The 9,896-nt window shown below is 34.1% G+C and overlaps 2 protein-coding genes across 4 annotated transcripts; both read right to left on the reverse strand.

Moving 5' to 3' along the window:
* Window positions 1–1,411: 1,411 nt before the first annotated feature.
* LOC115992543 (uncharacterized protein At4g19900-like) lies at window positions 1,412–3,284 on the reverse strand. The gene has a single exon (XM_031116750.1). The coding sequence runs from the start codon at window positions 3,077–3,079 to the stop codon at window positions 1,706–1,708; it is 1,374 nt and encodes a 457-aa protein (XP_030972610.1). The 5' UTR covers window positions 3,080–3,284; the 3' UTR covers window positions 1,412–1,705.
* A 2,707-nt stretch (window positions 3,285–5,991) lies between these two features.
* On the reverse strand, window positions 5,992–9,095 carry LOC115993066. Of its 3 annotated transcripts, none has more exons than XR_004092763.1 (6): window positions 8,941–9,095; window positions 8,756–8,831; window positions 8,213–8,311; window positions 7,853–7,890; window positions 6,732–6,790; window positions 5,992–6,413 (listed from the first exon to the last, which is right to left on the reverse strand). XR_004092763.1 is itself a non-coding variant. In XM_031117347.1 (6 exons), the coding sequence occupies exons 1-6, from the start codon at window positions 9,041–9,043 to the stop codon at window positions 6,325–6,327; spliced, it is 411 nt and encodes a 136-aa protein (XP_030973207.1). In that variant the 5' UTR covers window positions 9,044–9,095; the 3' UTR covers window positions 5,992–6,324. The 3 variants fall into 3 exon arrangements, 2 of the variants coding, with proteins under 2 accessions (XP_030973207.1, XP_030973208.1); XM_031117347.1 differs by having other exon boundaries at window positions 8,994–9,095; XM_031117348.1 differs by having other exon boundaries at window positions 5,992–6,479; window positions 8,994–9,095.
* Between the last annotated feature and the right edge of the window lie 801 nt (window positions 9,096–9,896).

Consider the following 9,896-nt stretch of genomic DNA (forward strand, 5'->3'; position numbering starts at 1 on the left):
ACAAAAAAGAATAAATTATATTATATATATAAATAGAGAGAGAGAGAGAGAATAATCACATTTTTTGGGAAAAAAAATAGAAAATAAAATGAGAAGAAGAAGCATCAAAATAAAAATACAATCATGAGTCAAACACCAAATTATCCAAGCAATGCTGTATAATAGAATAACATTATATTATTGTAAACTATCTTTATATGCAATAGTATAACATTTAATAGTCATAGATAAGAAAAAAATATAATAACTTAAAAACACAAAACCCAATTGCATCAACCCAAAGTAGAATTCTAAAGAATACATAAATTCATCAATCTAAAGTAGAGATACAAAAAATAAAAAAGTTCACACAAAAATAAAACATGAAATAGAGAGAGAGAGTTACCTTTTTTCATATGAAAAAAATATATATATAATGGGAGAGAGAATGACAAATTTATAGTAATAGAATAGAGATAAGAAGAGCCAAAATAAAAGGAAGTGAAAGGGATAAATGAAGAGTGACATTAAGGTTGAGACTAGTAGAGAGATGAAAATGTAAAAAGAGACATCATGGTTAAAAATAGTTGAGAGAAATGGTTAGAAATAGGTAAATGTTGTGACCACTAATGTGACTCAACAAGAGTGTAACAACAATAAATATTATGTTTTAGTGTTTAGAAAGATATATATATATATATATATTGTAAGGAGGCGATTCGTGGCGGACCTTAACGGTGTCGGGTTCGCACGTAAAAAGGCCCAAACAATATCATTTGTAGAGCGTGGGTTTGGAAGGCTAGGCCTTGATCGACAGGCGGTGGGTTTTTCGCGGTGTTCATACAAGGTTAAGTTTTCCTTTACCCCTGGAGTCTTTCTCCTGGAGGTGGGCTGGGAGGCTCTGGTTTTTGGCCATTTTTCCCCGCCCCTTCTTTAGGTTACTTATTTTTCCTTTTATATTTGCCTGCGTTCATTGTCCTTCGTCCACGTATAGGGTCAATCTTTCCAAGATTGATACTTGTCCCATCAGCCCATATTCAAAGTCGTTGGGGGTGGTTGTAAAAGCCAAAGAATGCGGCTCTGTCAGGTTCAGAGCATTGAATGGCAGTAAGGACAGCTTTTCCTGGATATTTTAGATCTTTCTTCCAAATTTCAGTCCTATACCGTTTTTACCCCTCTTTCAGGGGGGACTTTGGGTCTGCCGAGGACTGAGCTGTCCTCGGCGGTATCCATAGGCTATTTTGTCGAGCTTGGGCCATAGCCTTCCTCGGCTTGGGCCTTTGGATTCTCCCCGGGTAGATGCGCCTGGCCCATAAATCATTTGGGCCCCACATATATATATATATATATATATATATATATATGAGACTTAACAGACACTGCTATGTAATTGGCAAAATAGCATTGCAATATGTCATCCTCAAGAATAATATAAATATGGAATGTAAAAATTATATTCCTTTGCATGTTAAGAGTCTACTCTTTAGACCTTGTTTACAAGATACAACTTACAAGTACGGCAAATTAAAGGGCAAAACCTAAAAAGTTGTCAACTATGATTAAGAGATGATTTCAGAACAGGAAAAGGCTAATGATTTCCTAACATTCTATCTATCAGGACTTTGATCGATTGTGGAATGAACTGAGTTGGTCCATAACCACATACAAAAACATCGAACCATTGCATAATGCATAGCACTTCGCAACTGTCGAACTTATTCAATAATTACAACCTTGATATTGAAGCATTGCAGAAGATACAACAATCCAACATTATCTGATTGATGATGCTTCCCTTTTCAACCTCTAGCATTTTACTCTGCCTATTCCACAAGTGCACTGCAAAACTTTGAGACTGAATATGCCTTAGCTTTTTAAGCAACCATTTTGAATGGAGCTTGTCTCTAGGCGCCCGAAAGAGACTTCGAATCTTACTCCAATCAACTGGATAAAATGCCGACGGTGGCAATACGGTGAAATTAAATCCAGGCCTTCCACTCAACCTGGACACAACCCTTGAGACTAAGTAAGGGCCATTGTGTCCCCACTTGTTCCCATCAAATGTTAGTGCAAATTCTTGAATAAACTTGTAGAGTAGAGGATGATTCTTGTCAAAAATCAACACAGCATTGTTCAATCGACTCCAATTCCCAGTGTCAAGATTAATAGTCTGCGCGCCGATCACATTTCTCAACTTTGAGAAACTCTTTAACACTATAACATCCGTGTCCACATAAATACCCCCAAATTTATACAATAAACCAAGCCTAAGCAAATTAGAGAGGTTTTGACCCAGAGAAACCTCCCCAGGATTCACATTCCCTTTCCTTAACCTATCAAACCAAGCCTCCGCGTAAGTATTCTTGAATACATAATCAAAATCAGGATCAATAGCCATTACACGAAACCCCTTATCTAAAAGAGGTTTTAAAAATTGACTTCCTGTTTTTGAATTCATTGAACTTGAGACTATCACCAAACAAGCATTTGGGTGAGACTTAAACAAGCTCTCCATAGCTAACAATTCTCTATCACCAAATGACTTTGACGAAATCCAGGTCATAAAGAACCGAAACTTACAAGAAATAGTAGAATTTCCAGCGAAGAATTCAGCAATCATTGCTGGGAAAGAACTTGACCGAGCTTTGGAAGGCACACTCTTGAGCTTGCGCTTGTACTTCCGGACCCCTCTCTGCTTTGAAACTGAAGATTCAGTAATGGGTGTGATTGAAGAGTGTGTTTTGCGCAAAAGAGGCAAATGGGTCTTCAAAATCACAGCTGGGTCTTCTTCTTTCATTGCATACATCACTAAAGAAGTAACCTTTGAGGAAGAAGAAAACCCATTTTTCATTAATTCTCCGGCGGTATTTTCTGGCAAGAAATTGGCGGGTACGGGAGGGGACTTGGCCGGAAAAGGGAGGTGAATGTAGAAAACAGAGAAGCCATTGTAGGCCAAGAGAAGAAGAAGAAAGAGAGCAAAAAGAGAGGTGGGCAAGGAGAGGAGAAAAGCTAGGATGGATCTCCTTAGGTCCTGTAATTGGTGAAGAAGAGAGAGAAGGAAAGGCTCTGAAGGTTTGGCGCTTTCTTCATACTTGGACATCCTGTAATTGTTTTTGGCTTGGTTTGTGCTTAAAAGAGTTGGTTTTTTGGTAAAGCAAATTTGAAACTTTTAAGTGTGGTTGGTGGCTTGGGGCAGTAGTAAGAAGCTGAGAGAGTAGTTTTAGGCTAGCTGAGTATAAAGTTTAAAAGCATTTTAATGGCGGAGGCGGCAAAATATCGAAAAAGTAAGGCAAAAAATATAAAAGTAGTGTTTGTGTTTTGGACATTGGGAACCAAAACATTTTATAATAGTACTGCTAAAAGACTGTCCAGTGTTTCACTGAACAGTGTTTGAACTTTGATGTAGCTGTCTAGTGCCAGTCCGCCACTGTGGGAGGCTTTTGCTTAAGATGACTCAACTTTTTTTCTTTCTTTTTTTTTTTGAAAATTACATTTTACCTGATTATGATTTGATTACTATAATTTAGTTTATAAATTTTGTTTAATTTGACTCCTATCATTTGGGCTAAAATGAAATAAGCAAAAGTACTATTTAGTAGCAATCAATTTGTCTTTGTTATTTTCAACTTATAAGCAATTTCTATTAATAAGTTGACTAAAATGATTAAATTAACTACATATTAAAAATAACAAAAATCAAATTTACTACTACCAAATGTAAGGACTTAATTAGTAGTCTCCAAAACGGTATTTTTACCAATAAAATATTTAGGATTTCGTCCCAAATATTTCTAACAATTTCATTTTAAATCAAACTTAAGGAGTCAAAATGTAATAACTAATAATTGATAACTTGTGGGATTAAATTGTAATTGGATCAAATAATAAGGAGTAATTCGTATGTTACTACATTTTAACCTATAAAGTTTAGGGAAGGCTTTCTTAACTCAAGGTTTTTTTTTTTTGGGAAATTACATTTTACCTTCTTATGGTTTAGTACTATTGTAATTCAATTCATAAACTTTAAGTTACTATATTTTATCTTTAAAGTTTAGATTAAAATGAAATTGTAATAATTAAGTCCGAACTATTTTTACCTTTTTCATTTTAATTCAAAAATTTTTTAATGAAGTTTTTATCCAAATTTTAGGGAGACAAAATGTAACAACATATAGTTCTTGGGACTAATTATTAATTTGATCAAACCATGAGGGATAATTTTTTTGTCCAAAAACTGTGATATCTATTAATTTGGACCAAACGCTTAATAATTTCATTTCAACCCCAAAGATTCATACTATAGACTAAAATAAATTAATAATTGAAAATTTGTGAATTAAATTATGATAAAACCTAACCAAATTTACCTTTTCTTATTTTATGTTTTCTTTTATAAAGGTTCAGTTCATTTATTTTATTATTATTTTTTTCCATGAAAATGGCTTTTGATGTAGAGGATGCGCTCTCTTTACTTTTCTCCCTCTTTTTTTCATTACAAAATGAAGGAGGAAGATTCAACCTCCTTCCTTTTTCTTTTTCTTTTTTCTTTTTTAAAAAAAAATATATATACATATTTTTAATTTTTACATCCTCTTAAAGATAATCCAATAATATCATTAAACACAATACCTTTTTTGGCTCTTTACCTTAGATTCAGCCATAAATGGAGAAACATATTTGGTTGCGTATTTTATGTGATATATATATATATAGAAAATTATGAAATTTTGGTTTGGGATGAATACTTGTATGCGCAAGATATATCATAAATGGTTGGTTAAGGAATTATAATAAATTTGGTCGGCTGGTTTTCTGAATTGACCCAATTTTAATAGGGCAAATTGAGCATTTTAATTGGATATATAATGGATTTAGGTTCAAATGTTTAAATCAAATTAAATTTGGAAAAAAATTTGGGCTTTACGCCATGTGTATCCAAGCTTTTTAAGCTATTAAAACATTCCAAAATGAATTTTAATTATTTTTTAGAAAACAAAGGTTTTATACTGAAATTACACGCATGCAATGTAAAATAGCACCTAAAAAAGGATTGGCTTATATCTTTTTCTCTTAAAAATTGATAAAAGAATTGTCAAGAGCCTTGAGGCTTAATGGATTGGTAACTCCCGTATTCTAAATGGAGACTTCCTTGTTTTATGTTCAATGCATGAGATATATTTACCTTTCATAACATTATCTCTCTCTACAAACTTTTTTTTTTTTTTTAAGTTATATTATTTATAAGTTTAAGTTTATTAAGTACTCTGGTTATTTTTTTATTTCTCTTTTTTCTTTGATCATTATTATTCAATATATTTTATTTATTGGTGGTTAGACAATGTCAAAATTAAGGTTAGAATATAAGAATCAAAACAGATATTGATACCATTTACGGGACATGTCACAGTTTCAAAGAATATAAGAATCAAAACAGATATTGATACCATTTACGGGACATGTCACAGTTTCAAATATAATTGTCGGTTTAGTAAAATAAGTGTAGTTTCTACTAGCCTTTTGCTTTTTATCTTACGGTTTTACTAAATAAGCAATAAAACCAGTTGTGCCTTGTGCGTGAGCGAAGTTGTGTAGTCTTCAATTCTTCAACGCAGCTCTAACTCAATTCATTCTAACGCTTGCAATAGTTGATATACACCCAAAACTTGAAATTTAATTACAGCCAAAGTCATGGAATCGATCAACACTAAAAACCTAACAAATTATCCATTTGCAATTATTTATTTAATAATGAGATACATTTTTTTAATTTTCTACATTCCACCAATTTATTTATAAAATTTCAGAAGAGGAGATGTTCCACACTGCAAACTAAATACAATCTCCTCAGCTATTATTACTCAAAAGCCTTTGTAAAATAAGCAGATAACTTATGACAAGAAGTGTCCTCCAAATTTCAACAGAAAAAACCGAACAAATAATTCTCATCCTAACTATGCACTATATCAGTTTATTTTAAGAATGGACCGCTCAATACAACAAAACCAACTGTCATTATTATTCATACCCAAAAGTATCATTTATAACTTACAAGGGCGCACACCAGGGCATAAATTTCTTGTTGACACACAAGCAAGAGTTATAGAAACTACATAAGCTAAAGCCTTATCCATACCTTCAAAGATATACACTCCACGAAAGAGAGAAATTCAAAAATATATTCTACTACAATTTACTGTCCAAAGATGAGCTCATCTGCCTGGCCATTAATTTAATCTTGTACTGGTTTAGCTGCCACCAAATTACTGCAACTTGAGGAGTCAGTTCCCTCAGCTTAGTAATAGCTTGCTATGAACAATTCAAGAAATCTCAAAGATCATATCTAAATCAGTATTCCACTTCCATTTCAACTCGAGCTTGGCCACAAGGAACTAAGTCTATCTGCACTCTTGCGGTCTTTTCTAAGCTGAATAAACCTGAGTTCGCAGATGAATCAAAATTTCATCATTAAAAACAGGCACCTTCGTTGTAAGACTCACCACCTGCCAGAGAATGTGCATAAACTTGAAACAAAGTGTTCTTGTGAATTGTGTTAAAATGCACTTTCTTCCGAGATGTGTTTAAAAAAATGGGAAAAAAAAACCAGAAAATTTGAACATTTTCTACCATTCGTAAACCATGCTTGGAATTTATATCATAAAGAATAACAACCATTGGCCATGTCAATCATACACAACTTTCAAGAAAAGGGGAAAAAATAGCAGGGCATAAAACATTTGAGCCAAGCCAGTAACCTGGGATTAAAAGTGAACTTCTGCCAATGATCATGCAGCCCTTTATGCAAGTGGTTCCCCTAAAATAACAAAATGATCAATTAGTATTCGAATGAAGATGTTAATAATAAATATATTAGCACTTCAAAATTTTGAGTCCAGCCCCCAAAAAGAAAGAAAAGTGGAAGAATATCATATATTTACAGAAAATGTTGCTGGAAAACAACCAACAAGGTAAATAGATTAATGCAATTATGATGCTTTATATTCACACTAATCATGCTGTGTAGAAATTTAAATTAGTTGTTAGTATTCATTCTTTACTGTGTCAAGGCAATCTATTTGTCTAGAATTCAGTAAATTTGCTTATTGTGAACAAAAATGGGTCACATAATTATCTTATTCTTCAACTATAAAAACTTTGGTTCGTACTAATGTCCATCACACATGCTTATTTCAGCAAATGCATGCTTGAACTCATTTGCACACAAGTAGAGGGGAGGGAATAACTTCCTCTCCTTTGCAAAGCCTCAAAATATTAGCACAGATAATTCATATACAACACATCCTTATTGAAAACTTCTCTAACACTCATGCAGTGTAACTGTCGTCTGTTCCCTGGCGTGAACATAAAAGAATCCTAATCATGGGTATAGCTTCCAAACTCATAATCACCTCTACACATTCATCTCTAATCTTTCTCAATAAAGAGAAACTTTAGATTATTTAATTTTTTTTTTATCATAAAATTTTCCATTGAACCTTCCTTAGTCTTCAATGCTCTTCTCACATTTGCAAAGAAGTTCAAACTATTTTTCTCAAGCTTTTTTGGCTGTATGTTTATACTAAAAATTCTTACTTCCATCACAAAGATATCCAATGCCCCCCCCACCTACCCCCGAGGCACCCCTCAGAAAGAACAGCTTTTGACATGGATGAAAACTCATTAAAAAAAAAAATCTTAACATTCTTTTTGGCTTTGGTTGAAAAGGGCCTCACAAGAATGATTCATGAATAGTTCACAAAAGGCTGTTTAAGTTTAGAGAGAACATGAACACCATCATGTTTATGCAAACCAATAAGAAGTTGGCTCATGAAAATGTGCGAAAATATAAATTTATAGAAAAGTGAGGCCATCTTACGCAATTTTTGTACAATTGAAGCAGCCCCAGCAACATAGCTGTCATCAGAAAATAGAGGTGAAAGTTCCATTAGGTCTCCTGGGCTGCTATTGAACTCCATCAAGTATTTCAAGAATTAAATTAATAACATGGAGTTAGTGAATCCTAAACAAAGGGTAGCATAAACTAAATGATCAATTACCAAATACATTTATCAGCTCTATTGTTTGACTAACAGTTTCTCGCTGTGCATCTACACTATAACAAGAAAATAACATATAAATGAAAACCTACAATAGCCAAGTTTCAATGGAGATGGTGACAATTATATTCAGTGCAGGGATCAGGGGCTTATGGCAGTAAAGCATAGGAAAACTTTACCTGCAAGTGATCTATCTTGGCAGCAGTAAGTCCAACACTTGAAATACGTGAATCCAACCTTGCAAAGCTACCAAACAAGCCATCCACACCTTTTTCCAGCTGAAATGAGATGTATAGTTATTGTTTGCAACTCCATTTTCAGATTCAAATTCATCAAAGGCACTAGCATCCAGAGTATTTTAGTGAATTACATGTTCCCACTTTTCCAATGAGTTGAAAACCATTAATAAAGACAACATGCCAGATCACATTAATTCAGTTCTAATGAAACACGACACAAGAAGCATCAATCCCAATCCCAAACTCATGGTCCTAAAAAAGTATTGTGAAAACTATAGAAAAATCCAATAACATGCAATCCCCCCCTCCTTTCCCACCACCCCCCCCCCCCCCCAAAAAAAAAGGCAGTTTTCCAAATATCCAAAATGTAAAGAAATTTTCACTACTTTGGATGTTTCACAAACACCTTCTATCTGGTCTTTTTGGAATCTAGAATTCATAATATTTCACAAAATATTAAAAACCAACAGACTGATGCCTTACCTCAACAAGTGTCTTGCAGTGCTTAAGAGTCTTGAAGAGACACCTCCTCCTTGAGATTGTACAGTCTTCCTTCAATCTTCAAGCAGTATGAAACAATAAATAAATAATGAAACCACAGAAAACAATTAATTATTAATTATTTCTTTTTTCTTTGAAGCCCATGTTCAATATCCAAAAAAGCGTACTTGGTTTAAAAGTTCAACCAACTTCTTATAAGATCATTGAATAGAGCTAAGACCTTATCCACTTCTGGAAACAAAGGTGCAGCAGCCGATTTCGCTGTGGCATCCCCTCTCAAATGTCAATTCGGCAGAGCATCGTTTCCATTAATACCACTACTATGGCCCCCTTTTGATGAATCCGCTTCTTTGTCTTATATAAGTTTAAGGTTTTTTTATTTTTAACATTGTTAAATTATGGATTCTCCCAAAAACTTAAACTATTAGGAAATAGTTAATTCAATCATTTAACAATAATTTTAACAATCATAGGGAATCTTTCTAAAGAAGAACCCTTTGGATTCGTCTCTAGCTCCGAGCAACTAACCTCACCTACCACCTGCCAGAATAAGTTGCCGGGTCAAATGAAAAAACGATGGAAGAAGCTCAGAGGTTATGAGACTCAATAAGTTCAGAGGTGAGAGAGAGAGAGAGAGATCGAGATCGCTTAGGATTTCAAGACTGATCTACGATTCCAAAGTAGTGTCGTAAAGTGCGGCTCTAGTGCCTGGGTTGCAAGAGACTCCTTGAAAAAATTGAAACACACTGGTATAGTGAGAGAATATGTTAAGACATTCAGTTCTTTGATGTTGGATATCAAGAACATGTCAAAGGAAGACAAGCTGTTCAATTTCATGTCTAGCTTGCAACCTTGGGCACAGTTGGAGTTAAAGAGGTAAGCAGTGCGTGATCTGCCTGCTGCTATGTCTGCTGCAGATACCTTAGTGGACTATAAGTATAATAAGCCTAGTGGAAGATGATGCAGATGCTGATAGAGGAAAATTTGACCCTGTGACAATTGGTATCAGAATCTAGCTCTAATACCAATTGTCACAGGTTCAAATTTTCTACCTATGATGGCCCTAAGTCCGTGACTTAGTCTCAGCCAACACCACATACTGCAATAACACTTAGAATAGATT

The sequence above is a fragment of the Quercus lobata genome, chromosome 5 (assembly GCF_001633185.2).
Source record: "Quercus lobata isolate SW786 chromosome 5, ValleyOak3.0 Primary Assembly, whole genome shotgun sequence".
Classification (NCBI taxonomy): domain Eukaryota; kingdom Viridiplantae; phylum Streptophyta; class Magnoliopsida; order Fagales; family Fagaceae; genus Quercus; species Quercus lobata.

What these genes read in the sequence shown, in the direction of transcription:
- LOC115993066 (XM_031117347.1), bottom strand. Translation starts at nt 9,043, where the DNA reads ATGCCACAGCGAAATCGGCTGCTGCACCTTTGTTTCCAGAAGTGGATA. An exon ending in ACTGCAAGACACTTGTTGAG is followed by an intron (nt 8,312 to 8,755) that starts GTAAGGCATCAG and finishes ATCTCATTTCAG; the next exon opens with CTGGAAAAAGGTGTGGATGG. An exon ending in AAGTTCACTTTTAATCCCAG is followed by an intron (nt 6,414 to 6,731) that starts GTTACTGGCTTG and finishes CTGCGAACTCAG; the next exon opens with GTTTATTCAGCTTAGAAAAG.
- LOC115992543 (XM_031116750.1), bottom strand. Translation starts at nt 3,079, where the DNA reads ATGTCCAAGTATGAAGAAAGCGCCAAACCTTCAGAGCCTTTCCTTCTC.